The 14,555-nt window shown below is 28.7% G+C and overlaps 2 protein-coding genes across 2 annotated transcripts; one reads left to right on the top strand and one right to left on the bottom strand.

Annotated features, from left to right (window-relative positions):
• Nucleotides 1-7,624: 7,624 nt before the first annotated feature.
• On the bottom strand, nt 7,625-8,611 carry LOC132925432 (piggyBac transposable element-derived protein 3-like). The gene has a single exon (XM_060989830.1). The coding sequence runs from the start codon at nt 8,609-8,611 to the stop codon at nt 7,625-7,627; it is 987 nt and encodes a 328-aa protein (XP_060845813.1).
• A 2,904-nt stretch (nt 8,612-11,515) lies between these two features.
• On the top strand, nt 11,516-12,650 carry LOC132925431 (uncharacterized). Its single transcript, XM_060989828.1, has 3 exons — nt 11,516-11,606; nt 11,678-11,778; nt 12,417-12,650. Exons 1-3 carry the CDS (start codon nt 11,516-11,518, stop codon nt 12,570-12,572), a joined length of 348 nt encoding a protein of 115 aa, XP_060845811.1. The 3' UTR covers nt 12,573-12,650.
• The last annotated feature ends 1,905 nt before the right edge of the window (nt 12,651-14,555 follow it).

Here is a 14,555-nt window from a genome sequence, read left to right as displayed (position 1 = left end):
GAACTTGTACAATTTAGAGAAAACTGGAGGTTTTTTCACCCTTCTTTTGATCCAGCTGACTTTCCAAAATTATTTGCCTGGTTTGGTAATCAATCACTCGAAGAGGTATTTCTAAGTATATTTACTTCTTTAAAAATATATTTGACAATTCCTGTAGCTAATTGTTCTGCGGAGAGAATATTATTTATTTTATTTAGGGTACATACGTTATATAACACACTGCTACATAATACTTCATAATACAGTCACATTTGGACTTAAAAATAATAATAATATTTTAATCTCTCAAAAAACATATCTACTATACTATTTTATGAAATACTGTAAATAAAAGCATTTATACAAATGGTACAACAACAATAAACATTAGAACTGTGAAGCATTATAGAGAGATAAATATACTTTAAGTTATTATAGTAATTGTTTATAATATAAATACATTTTCTAGCAGTGAATACTAAGATTATTATACTTGATTTATTATATTTGAGATTAATAGTTATGTAGATAAATGTTGAAAATATGTATATTTTACATTAACAAGTTCTTTTAATAAAAATTATTTATTCTATTTAAGGTTTATAATGCACAAAAAATGGCTATGCAGTTATAGCTCACACAGAAAGAGCTCGAATAGCAAAAAGAATCAGAAGTGTGAAGGATTTATTGATATATTGATAAAAATAGTTACTAAGGGTTCAAAAAAAAATGATGCATATTTGAAAAGAGACCCTCCACTTAACACCATCATCAAAATAAATCCTTTTCATAAGCATAACTGTGCTATTGCAGATGCACTAAAACGTTTATTTATTGACCCAGAAGTGAAAGCTATTTTTTGGCAGTACTTTGCTGATGGACTTTCCCCTTGTCAAGCAATAAAACAAAATATATCAAGACTTCAAACACTACCAAACTACATTCTTACATTAGCAAATGGTGCACTAAATCCTATACCTTGGACAGTGTATAGGCTTTGGCATAAATGTTTAACAAAAAATTATGGTACTATAAAAGATCCCTTTGATAGACTGGAAGAAAAAATCCCAGAATATCTTAAACAAGGTTTTTATTTTATATATATATATACATACAAATGTCACCTAATTTAATAATATGTATATTGTATATAATATTTTAAAATTTGTATGCATCAATTATAAAATTTTAAATTGTATTTGTAGGTGTAATTGTTAAATTAAATAAAGCCAGTCCTTGGGTGGTTCAAATTGTTACATCTTTAAACCAAAGAGCCCAAAAATTACAAAGTAGCTCTGAAATTACTATGATAGATTAAATATCATAAAAAAGGCTCTGAGGAATTTATTCTCATCAATCATCATTTACTACGTCACTGCTTGGCAGTTGTCACATGACACATTCTATATTTGATGAAAATCTGTATTTAGTAACTATACTAACTAGTATAGTAGTATGATACTTAGGTACCTACTACTTATCTAAGTACTAAGTAGTAACTAGTACATGTACACAAATGACCAGTTTGAACACATCATAATCCGAGTACCTACATATATTATGATAGGTAACTGATAAGTTATAAAATGTAATAGTAACAATTAAACAAAAATACAAGAATTTTATAATTTATTTTTTTATATAAAAATAATAAAATTACGAATGTTCGACAAGGATAGCCCACTAATATTATTTATCGTACCTAGTAGCTAATACTTACTAATAAATTATAGTCGGTAACGATAAGCCGTTACCTGGTAAAAATACATTATTCTTTTGTCAAAAATAGTCGAAAACACGAACAAAAATATAATTTTCAAATTTTACTAATTTTAGGCATGCACTATAGAGTTGCAGATAGGTACTGTACTACTGTATTATAATATAATTATATCATATACTTAGGTATACATTAAACCAGTGGCGCAACTACCGGGGGGGTTGGGAGTGTCAAACACCGGGGCCCAAAGACTGCAGGGGCCCCCAGGCCCCGGCCTAAATAAAATAATCTATTTACATATTTGATAATAAATTTCCTAATAAATATAAAAATCATGACATTTTGATGTACGAATATAATTTCACGAAGTACGGACAACAAATTAAAATTATCAATTTCATAATTTAATAAAGAAAAAGACGAGTGAACTATCTAATAATATAATCAAATAATCTATAGTAATCTACTATCTAATACCGAAATGACAGCATTGATGTGTTATCGAAATATTATTCTAATAATAGCGTACGGATAAAAATAAAATGGAAAAATACGATAACAACGCCGGTCACCGACAGGCGACAACAGACTGTTAGCATAGCGCATAGCGGCATAGTAAAACTGCTTCATCGGCTCATTTAGCTCATTGCTACACAGTCACGAGTCACCACCAACATTTTTCATTGAAAGTTATTGTCAATACTTAAAAGTTAAAAGTTAAAGTTAAAAATGTCAGATAGTAAAAAGTGCTTAAGTGGATTTCAAAAAAGAAAAAAAAAGAAGGAAATTCAAGAACAAACGTCAAAGTTGCCTAAAAATTATTAACAATTATTAACAATCCCAGCTGTTGTTTCTACAATAGGTAAGTAGAAATAATTTAATAATTGAAGCTAAAAAGAAATGGATGGTACTTTTAATACATTATATATTTTAATATTTATATATAATGACTAGTACAGTGAAATTATTGCATTTATTTTGCATCTTTTTTGTGAATGCTTATATACCTAGCCATTGTTAAGTGAAATTAAAATATGTTTGATTTCAGTGTTAATTCCTAGGTTAATTCAAATACATTTTTATTGCAATTAAAATAATAATAACAACAAATTCAACTTTCATAACTTAAAATAATCAATTTTCGTGCAATGTCATAATGAAAGCAATATTTTAATTTAATTTTGTTTGTATTATAATATTTTCCTAAATTTTCAATGTAATAATGCAATCAATTTAGAGTAATTTTTAATACAGTAACTTTATTGCCTAATAATTACATTTGGTTCCCTTGGTAATATTATCATATCAAAATGTTACAATTTCAAAATGTATGATCAAGTAAAATTCAAATTTTGTAATTTGTAAGCTAAGGTGTTGCTTTTCGTACCTATTTAAATTAAAAGTTTTATTCTAGTCAAGCGTAGAAAGTGAAAATTAAATTCATTAAAAATTAATTATTACCTATATTTTTAACTGAACTAGTAAAAATATTGTTTAATGAAAATAAAAATAAGAATGTATACATAGGTTAACATAATATAAGACACATAACATTGTGTATGGATTACTCCACTCACCTGAGATTCAGATTGATAATATACAAAATATACATTATTCTACTACAGGTAAACTAATCAAAATACCTACATTAGTACATTACAGTTTTTAAAAATATTGTTGATGTTTAATAATGTAATTTTGAAGCTTAATGTTAAATGTTGTACCTACTACTTACATGTCTATTTTATAGATATACCTCAACATTCAGAAAAAAATCTATTAAATTACCATAATGGATTACTCCAGTCATCTGAGATTCAGATTGATAATATACAAAATATACATTATTCTACTACAGGTAAACTAATCAAAATACCTATATTAGTACATTACAGTTTTTAAAAATATTGTTGATGTTTAATAATGTAATTTTGAAGCTTAATGTTAAATGTTGTACCTACTACTTACATGTCTATTTTATAGATATACCTCAACATTCAGAAAAAAATCTATTAAATTACCATGATGGATTACTCCAGTCATCTGTGATTCAAATTGATAATAATGTACAAGAATCTACTGTAGCTACAGGTAAAATAATGAAAATAAATTAAATTAAAAGATATTATTTACTTAAAATAATATATTTGTGTACCTAGTTAATGTTCAATTTTAGGTACATAATATGTATATTATGTTATATTTATATATTTTAAGTATGAATATTATTACTAGTATTAATATTATTAGGTATTATTTTTAATAATATTGTTAAATGTCTTTTTATATTCATTTGTTTAGATTTTAATATGCACAATGAATATCCTACTGACAGAATTCATTTTGAAGATACTATTAAGAGCAATTATATTAAAAGATGTATTTTAGCATATGGACCATGTAGACCAGATATTGTTTTTCCCAAAACAACTAAAGAAGATGGCAAATCTATTCATTTTTCAAAATTTTATTATAACAAAATACTTAAGTCTGGTATACAAGTACCAAGGTTCTGGCTGTGCTATTCTGTTGGGTTGGACTCAGTTATTGTGAAACTTGTTGGCTATTTGCTAATCGCCTTTATGCATTTTTCAACAATGCCTGGATTAATGGAGTGAATGACTGGCAACATCTATCTATTAAAATTGACAAACACGAAATGTCAGCACAGCATATTGATGCCTGTAAAGTTCGTGTTTTATGGGTTAATAATGAAACAATTGATAAAAAAACCGAACGACAATATTCAGAAGAAGCTACATTCTGGAGAAAAGTGTTACATAGAATTATAAAAATAATTCTACATCTTACTTCTGGTAACACAGCATTGAGAGGCCATGAACAGAAAAATAATAATCCAGAACAATTTGACGGAGAAGGTACTTTAATATCTAATTAAACTTAAGTAACTTATATAATATTGATATATTTTGATTTATTCAGGTAACTTTATGCGCACAGTGCGTTTGTTGGCCGAGTATGACCCCATTATGAACGAACTTTTAAAAGATGAACAAAATAAAATAAAATATTTTAGCTGGAAAATTCAAAATGAATTAATTGACCTTCTAGCTACAAGTACTCGAAACTTAATATGTGATGAAATAAGACGTTCGCAATGTTTTTCTATTATAATGGATTCGACTCAAGATATTACCAAACTTGATCAGGTCAGTATAGTTATAAGGTATGTGGTAATAAATCATAATGAATCAAGTATAAGCGTAAAGGAATCGTTTTTGGGATTTTTTGTTATTGAAAAACACGGAGCACAAGATTATGAAGAATTAATCACAAATATATTAGTGAAGCTCGATATTGACATAAATAAATGCAGAGGACAGGGGTATGATGGGGCTTCTGTCATGAGTGGTGTATACTCCGGAGTCCAAAAAAGAATAAAAGACAAAGTTCCTACAGCATCGTATGTTCACTGTTGTGCCCATAACTTGAACTTAGTCATATCAGATGCAGCTAAAAGCTCTCAAAAAGTTGTATCATTTTTTGAAACTGTTCAAGCAATTTTCAATTTTTTTAGTGCCAGTGCTCCTAGGTGGGCTAACTTGGCTTTTGGGAATGACGAAAGTAGAAAAATTAAACTGAAAGTCTTAAAAAAGGTGTGCCCAACCCGATGGGAATCACGACATGAGTCTATAAATGCATTAAAGTTAAGGTTTATAGATATTTTAAAAGCATTAACTAATATATCATTAACTAGTTCTAAAAAAGATGAAAAAGCTACTAGTTTGTCTTTGAAAAAAAAACTAGAATCTATGGAGTTTGTTCTAATTTTATGTTTTTGGGAAAAGATTTTGAGAGCATTACACGGTGTATCCAAATCCCTTCAGAAACAAAATACAAATTTGCACAATGCATGCCAAAACTTAAATGAAGCCAAAACAATTATAGAAAACCTAAGAGATAGCACTGTTGGAGTGTAAAGAATTATGTTCCAGATGGGGAATTACTCCAAACTTTCATGTTAAGAGGAGTAGACTTGCTCCACAATATTTTGATGAAATTGATGGTGATCGTCGCCTAAATATAACAGATGAAAATTTCAGGGCTAAAATTTTTCTACCTGTGATTGATACAGTTATATTTCAACTAAATTCACGATTTCAAGGACTACAAGAAGTTACAGAGAATTTTGATTTCTTATTTCCTACAATGTTAGCTAAAATGGATGAAAATGAGATCTGTAAGGCTTCAATGGACTTTTTTTATTTATACAATGATGACATTTCTTCAGATTTTACCAGACAATTATTGTGTTTAAAAGGATTATTAAACACTAATATTCAAACGATTAAGGATCTGGCTTTATTTATAGTTAAAAATGATTTTTGCACAACATACTGTGATGTAATAACTGCATGCATAATTTATATTTCATTGCCTGTGACAGTTGCAACGGCAGAAAGATCGTTTTCGAAATTATAATTAATTAAAAACTATTTGAGGAACAGTATGGGACAGGATCGACTTTCTAATATTTCCATTTTAAATATAGAAAGAAATGTAACTAATCAAGTTGATTTGGAAAAAATGATTTCTACGTTTGCCGATTTAAAAACAAGAAAAAAAAATTTTTCTTAAGTGAAAATATATTACTTCTAACAATATAGTTTTCATTCTATTACTCTAAATGTATAAAATATTAAAATGTATAGTTTATAAATGACTAGTGTAGTCTTAAAAGTTATAATTTTTATTTGTTTTTATAAGTATATTATGATTTATGTTGTTATTTGGTTGGTAAAACTTTTAATAAATCTATTAACTTAATTTTAATATGTGGTATTGATAATGAATAGTAATTACCACTTCCATTTCAATAAACTGATTAGAAACAGTTGTTACAACTTACAAGTGTATAAGTATAAGTTAACATTAAACACATTACATAATTTTTTCCTTTTTGTAATTTATCATTTTATCGACCAAATTTTGTTCACAATAATAAGCATAAATAATTTTAATTAGGGCCCATTCGTTAAAAGTGACACTGGGGCCCCAGTTAGCCTAGTTGCGCCACTGCATTAAACATTAGTAGATAGTTATTAGACATTGGTTATAATATTATTGGAAACTAAAACAAAATATAATAATATTAAAATATTGAATAATAGTATCTCATAGTTATAATATCGCTGTATACATATTACATAATAGCCATAACCTACTGGCGCCTAATGTCCATTTCAATGGATATTTTGTGTTACTCCCTAAAACACCTGACCTGTTTATAACAATTGCAACCGCATGTGCCTGATGTCCATTTCAATGGACATTTATATTTACCTCCTAAGTGCCGGGCCATATTTTATTTTTTATTTGTTTGATACGATATTATAACCTCAAAATAGATATGATAAGGAACAATAATAAATAATATAAACATTTTTATCATTCTCCCCCCTTCACGTATAAAATACGCGCCGAAAAATGTCAATTACAATGGACATTAGGTAGTTGTTACTACAACAACATATTAACACTAGAAATAACTTGACTAATAAATTATTAGTAATATTTAGCAGTTTTATAGTTGATGCCTTTATTTGATTAATAAACTTAAAAGAATAATAGTAACTGGTGTTAGACATAAAATAATAATAAAATTGACTTGATAAAAACTTAAGTTATGACCTTATAACTATAAAGCTAAAATAAAATATTTATTTACAAAATTTAAATTATGTTTTATGGAAATTAAAAAAACAATTATTGCTTGTGGTAATGCAAAAATACATAGAACATTCACTGCATTGAACCTTAGTTTTTTTTTTACAACCTATAAAACGACACCTTGATGAATTTTTGATATCCTTCATTATTGGTAAATGTTCAGCACCTGAAATATAGGTATAAATAAGTTAATTATTTCGACGTAAACATACCTAATATTTACTATAATTTTTGTTAACCTTTATGTCTTTTCTCTTTTGACGGTAATGAATTATGCCTTCCAGAATATTTTTGATAATCAATACTATTTTCATCATACTCCAATAGTTCACTTGATAGTTGAATTTTAAAATCTAATAGTTGATGTATTTTTTTAACTGGAACTTCCTTTCTTATTTGGTCTTGTTTGTACAGTATCCAGCTGTTAACAACAGCTAAATCAATTAAATGAAAAATTGCTCGTATGGTCCATTTGTTAGTTCTTGTTTTCATACGATAAAATGATATCATACGATCGCAAAGATCGACACCACCCATATAATCATTATAGTTTTTAATAATTTGAGGAATGGGAACTTCAATTCTTTTTTTATTTTTATTATCCCAACGTTTGCATTTACTATATGGAGTACTGCCATTTTCAGTAGAAAGTAAATGAATGGGTTTATTATCAAACCATTTAACTAAACATACTTTTTTGTCTTCTCGGACATATTGTACAGAAGTACCTCGAGGTTTTTTCATTAGAATTTTATCCGATAATATATCAATAGTTTTAGGTATGTTGTTTTTCATAACTGTTCCCGTACAAAAAATTTTCTTTTGTTTCAAAATGTCCATAAGTTTTTTAGTTGTAAAAAATCTATCAAAATATAAACATGATCCCGGTGGAACAGTTTGGGATAAATGAACGACAGCAGATTCTCCAATAGTAAGAAGGTATTCACTGTTTGTTTCAAATGTCGTTCCTTTTCCTTGGTAAATACAAAAATCCAACACTAATCCGTTTTTATTTGCTAAAACAAAATTTTTAAGTCCAGTTGAGTTCGGTTTTCCGCGAACAAACTGTTTCATTTTAACATTACCAGTGAAAGGAATCATTTGTTCGTCAATACATAATTCTACATCTCGTACTAATCTTAAACAACCACTTCTAACACTCTCTATGAACGGACGAACTTTCCAAAATGCATCTTTTTTTTTCGTTTGAAATATCATCATCGTTCACTACTTTTAAAAATTTTCGAATTACTAAAAAGCGATCTCTAGATATAGAATTACTAACTGTAGGTACTCTTGTTCTTTTTTGCCAATACATACGCATTCGTGGGTAACCTAAAGTCGACATGAACATATTTGAACCTATAAAACATTTCATTTCGTATAATGTAGTATTAATTGATTTCCCAGTCTCTTTAACACTTCTGACATTAGTACAATCTACCATATTTTTAATTGTCGCATCATTTATATATTGATTAAAATAATCAATTGGTGTCCACCCGGTTCTCTCGTAATCATTGTATTCATCGGGTTGGGTTCTTTTTATATTTTTTTTAAAACCACTTTTTTTCTTCCATTTCATATTATTTACATACTTAGTTGGTGATACACTAATATTAGAAGTAAAATTAGTGCTATGTAAATTAGTATTAGGACTAGGACTACATAAATTGTTTGTTTGTACACACGTTTCAGTACATTCGGTATTTAATTCAACTACTAAATCCTCAATATTGATATTAGAATATGAAAACTGACTAAAATACTTATCGTTTTCCTCTAGAAGTTCGTTAATATCCATTGAAATGTCATCATGTACTCCTAGTGGATCTGGTATACCATAATCTTCATCTCCACTTACATCAAAGTCAATTTCACATTCTGACGTGTTACCATTATTAATGAGTTCTAATATTGCCTCATCAGATAAATTTGATGAACGAATCATATTATTATAGCTTGGAAAAATATTCGGTACGTACGTCTACACGGAACCGTCTGAACCTAATAATACACTGCGTCTGTCTGCGTCATTAACTCAATGTTAACAGGTTGACTGCCACGCTAAAACTACGAGACTTGCTGTTATTGCCGTGTAGGATCTAATGACCCTACAGTATATTTTACTGTCAGGCTTTGTTGGGTCTTCAGACCCTACAATTACAATATATTTCTAGGCCGCGTAGGGTTCTGAGATCCGTTGCAATACATAGTTCTATATGGAAAAATACTTTGACGTGGCCTCCATGGAAGTTCTATGAAATGGTTTTGAGATATAATGTCTCGTTATGAAATAAAATCTATTTTTATTTTAACGACCGTGTTTTCCAAATATAACCATATTCTTATCGATGTTTAGTATTTAATTTAAATCGAACAAATACAATGTTATCCGTGGACTGTCATTAATCATTCTCGACTATCGCAATATCACTATTGTAGGAACCGTCATACAATAAAATACGTAAGTGGTAAGTGTAATTTTATGTTTATTATTATTTAAAATATAAGTACCTGTTATGGATCAATTAATTGAAGATTGGCTAAATGATAGCGATGCCGAATTACACGATGACGATGACGATGATGATGAGGTAAATATATAATTTGAAAATATAATTTAAATAAATATTTCTATGCTGTATTAAAAAATAAATAAAATTAAAACTTTAAATAGTTTGTCCATGACTCGGATGAAGATCAAGAATGGATTCTCCCAAATGTCCAAAACCGAGTGTTCGACGAAGAAGTGAACGACGAAAGTGATGTTGACATGGAGACGGAGAATGACGAATATGAACTTCAGGATAACCAAAGTGATACAGAATTATTAACCTGGGGACCTGTCAGAGGTAATCTAAATAATATACCGTTTAATCCTAATAATTTGGATGTTGGTGTAAATCCAGATATAATTCAAACAATGGCCGACTGTTCACCTTATGAATTTTATAAGTTGTTTTTCGACGATGATGTGTTAGATTTTTTGATCGAAGAGACTAATCGGTATGCTTCCCAATTGCTTGTAAATCGCAGTGTTAAAAAATTTTCTCGCATAAAAAAATGGTATCCAGTAGACCGAACTGAGATGAACAATTTTTTAGGCATTGTAATGTGGATGGGGTTGGTGCAAATGCCAAGTTTGAGTGATTATTGGAAAAAAAACTTTTTGTATCAAAACTATGTGACAAACATTATGAGCAGAAATCGATTCGAATTAATTTTATGCATGTTCCATTGTTCAAATAATGAAAATCTTGAACATGGAAAATTAAGTAAAATTCAAAAATTAATTGATTTGTTAGTCTTTAATTTTCAAAAATGTTATATACCCGAGGAAAATGTTTGTATTGACGAGAGCATGGTACCGTTTATTGGAAGATTATCATTCCACCAGTATTTAAAAAATAAGACACATAAGTATGGTATTAAAATTTTTAAACTTTGTGCTAAGGACTATTATACTTTACAATACAATATTTATGCCGGTAAAAATGAAGTTCGTGAAACCAATGTCTCGTATAAAATAGTATTAAAGCTGATGGAACCTTATTTTAATCATGGTCGTTGCTTATACATCGACAATTGGTATTTCAGTGTGGAATTAGCGGAAAAACTTATTAAAGAAAATACCCATATGGTAGGAACATTAAGAGCAAATAGACGAGGAAACCCACCCGATGTTATCGGGAAAAAATTAAAAAAAAGGGAATTAATTCAGGCGCCAGGAGGATAATATTATAGAGTATAATAATAAATCAACTGCTATGTTATTCATTTCTTATAAATTATAATAGTTTGAAAATAGTATGAAAATAAACCTAAGATAACGATCAGACGAGTTATATTTATATTGTACACATCGTATCGTTATAAATAAAACATCTAATCTAAAATCCAAAAATAAATCTATAATAACTTTGACAAATTAAATAATAATATTATATAATTAATTGATTTTATGACCACAGTGCTGCGTGCCGTACTAAATCGTATTACCGCGATCCTATTGATGTTTGTTCACTGTTGATGTAATAATATTGTTATTTTGTGCAGTGCGCGAGTTATTGTTCAAAATTCTTTTACTTATAAACTATAACTTTAACTATAAGTGAAAATAAAATGGGCAGAAAAATAACCAATCCGGTTAGTGGGTTGTTTTTTAAGTACAATCATCAGAAAGATGAGTCCTCATGTACCGTTGAAGGATGTCGTAAACCTCTCATAAAAGGACGTCATAGTCATATTTAGAAACTCACATTCGTAGTTTCCATTCCCACGAAGCGAAAATATTGGACCAAGCCAAGGAAGAAATTAAAAATAATAAAGTTGTTCAAAATGTAAAGCGTTCATCAGATGACTCAACTGTTCAACTTTCATCCAAGGTAATAAACAATAATAACAAAATATTTTATGTAGGTACCTATTTATAAAAATGTATCATTTTTAAATTGTATGTAGGTACCTTTTTTCAGTAGGTATCTAGTATATTTTAAAATAGTAGGTATTTAATAATTACTTATTTAAATACTTAATTAATAATTATTTCCTAAGTCATAGTGATCATGATACATTGATACTGTTACTGTAGTCACAGTCATACTATTAATGAACACTTAAAATTACAATATCACTTATAACTTATAAGGTCACCCATTAACATTGGTTGAATTGTTAAAAAATGAAAAGGTGTCTTTAAACTCTAAACTTAATAATTGCATATTCTGGAATAATTGATCTCAACCTTAAACATACTAGGTACCTATACAAATTATAATATTCTTGATAAAAAAAATCAAATAAAATACATAGTTTTTTTGTAAAGTAAGTAGTAAGTAACTATTATTGGCTATATGTACCACATTGGTTGAATTATTATATAAAATATAATTGATTTTGTGGACAAAGCATTTTTATAATTGTATGCACAGTATATCTGATTGTGTTGATTTAGTTGAACAAAGTCTGTCTTGTTAATCCTCTTTAACTAGCTCTAATTTTTAAAATACATTGCATTTTATAGAAACGAGGTCCATTAGATGGTATGATTACAGTTCTTAAGAAAAGCTATCATGTAAAATTGGATAAAGTTACATTGCTGCAAGCATGTACAGAAATGGTAACCGTAAATGGCCGTCCTTTAACTATATTCAATGATTCAGGCTTATTAGTGGAATAATAAAAAAAATATACCGACGTTGCCAGCAAAATCAAATAAAAATAAAATAAACATTGGAAAAAAAAAACAAAAAATAATTGGCAATGTTAATCAAAGCGCCACCGGGAATGTCGCCGGAGCAGGATTCGAACTCGTTACACCTGCCTAACCCTATCCTATCCTAACGCCTAATCCTATCGACTACAGTTCGAGTTGAGGACCGATGGCAAATCTCGAGCAGTTAAACCGTTTCCAAACCGTCACCGAATTCGCGTTGTACATCGTTTTACTCGTTTAATTCGTATTTCATTACACACAGACATTCTCGTTAATTTTCTTTTGAATATATTTGTAATCGATATCCGTTTCATGCGTATTTTATTTATATTTATTATTATTATTAAATTAATATCGGCCCAATCGGTCGTCGCGATCACACGATAGAATTTTGGTACGCATAATAAAAGCGTGTACTACACGAATACGGAAAAACTCGGAAAAAGCTATAAAATCTGTAGAAAATCGTGTAATAGTAATAATCGTACAGTCGTCCAACATATTTTTGATAACCGGACCGCACCGATAACGTCGGGCCGCGGCGACCGGAGCGCATTCTTTTTTCCGTTATCGGAACTGCGGTGAGTACAGCAAGCGCGCTTAAGTGGGTTTCGGGCGAACCCTCTGCGGTTTTATAATATAAGATTTATATAAATAATAAAAACAGTTATCAATATCTATTTTTTTTTTTTTACTAGTCAAATTACAATATTGTTTTTAATCAAAAATATAATTGCTTACCTCCAAAAGATGTAATTGAGTAGATTCACAATTTTCCAAACACAATAGTTTTTCCTTTTCTATACTTGTAGCCTCTAAATACTCAATATGTGTATATTCAACATTTCCCTTTGAACTTGTAGGGTCTTCATAAACAGCAGACAATTTTTCTGTGTTTAATGGATTTAAAGAATTTATATAGTAAATTTAGTTGTAAAACAATGAATAAAAATTTCTTTTTAACACATGAAATGTACAACAAAAAATTATAATTAAAAACATGTATTTTTAATTATAGCTTTTTGTATTTTTTCTAGTAAATTGTAAATTTTTTATTTTAATTTGGTAAAATGCCAATACACTTAAAAATTATAAGTAAATAAATAATTTTTATAGTTACCTGTAGTAGGAGTGTCAGTTGATAAAATCTCACTTACTGATGGTATATGAATCTGTTTATCAGAATCAGGATTTTCTATTTTCGGTTTTTTATATGAAAAAAATGATTTAATATCGCCACATCGATCATTTTTAGATTTTTTGTTTGGTTTAGTTATTTTTGCCGAAAATAAAAGTTCACACTTAGCTAAATGGCGATTCCAATTTACTTTGTTCAAATTATTTCTTAAACGATTACAAAAATTACATTTTTCACCTTCACTAGATATAATTGAATTAGCTATTGAACTCTGAAGTCTAAACCAAAACTATTAAGTAATTATTATTCAAATTAAATCACAGATTTCGAAATAAAAATTGACAATCCACAAAAAAAAATCTTGTTTTGAATCATTAAAAGATAATAACACCAGTGTTTGAGCCGGGAACGGACAATAATAGGCCGTGCGCCCGGTTACCAAAATGTGATGTGTTTTACTACGTATTATACTAACACACCGACCGACCTTTGTAAAGTGTGTATAATGTATATAGCACTCAACAGGAGTTGGACAGGGTCGTCGAGCAAAACCCGTGAGTGATAGTATGTGGGTAGTGTGTGTATGTGTGTACTTAAATGCTAAACGGATATAGGTAACTCTAGTAAAATTGTAACGCAAATGTGAATAATAAAAAATATGCTGTATAATAGTAATATTAAATACGGCCCTTTTGGCCCAACAGGTAAAAATGTATATAATAATATTTAAAAAATAATTGGCGCAAATGTATAAGAAACCACACTAACAAAAATATAAATTATAAATATAATAACTGCGCCGAACAGAA

This window comes from Rhopalosiphum padi, chromosome 3 (genome assembly GCF_020882245.1).
Source record: "Rhopalosiphum padi isolate XX-2018 chromosome 3, ASM2088224v1, whole genome shotgun sequence".
In the NCBI taxonomy this organism is placed as follows: Eukaryota; Metazoa; Arthropoda; class Insecta; order Hemiptera; family Aphididae; genus Rhopalosiphum; species Rhopalosiphum padi.
Note: the sequence above shows the minus strand (reverse complement) of the source record. Positions and strands in the feature narration are given on the sequence as shown.

Bases quoted from the DNA above. Each gene is read 5' to 3' on its own strand.
- LOC132925432 (XM_060989830.1), bottom strand. From the start codon at position 8,611: ATGATGATATTTCAAACGAAAAAAAAAGATGCATTTTGGAAAGTTCGT.
- LOC132925431 (XM_060989828.1), top strand. From the start codon at position 11,516: ATGGGCAGAAAAATAACCAATCCGGTTAGTGGGTTGTTTTTTAAGTAC. The intron at 11,607-11,677 runs GTAAACCTCTCA...ATTCCCACGAAG, and splicing joins ATGTACCGTTGAAGGATGTC to CGAAAATATTGGACCAAGCC. The intron at 11,779-12,416 runs GTAATAAACAAT...TGCATTTTATAG, and splicing joins CTGTTCAACTTTCATCCAAG to AAACGAGGTCCATTAGATGG.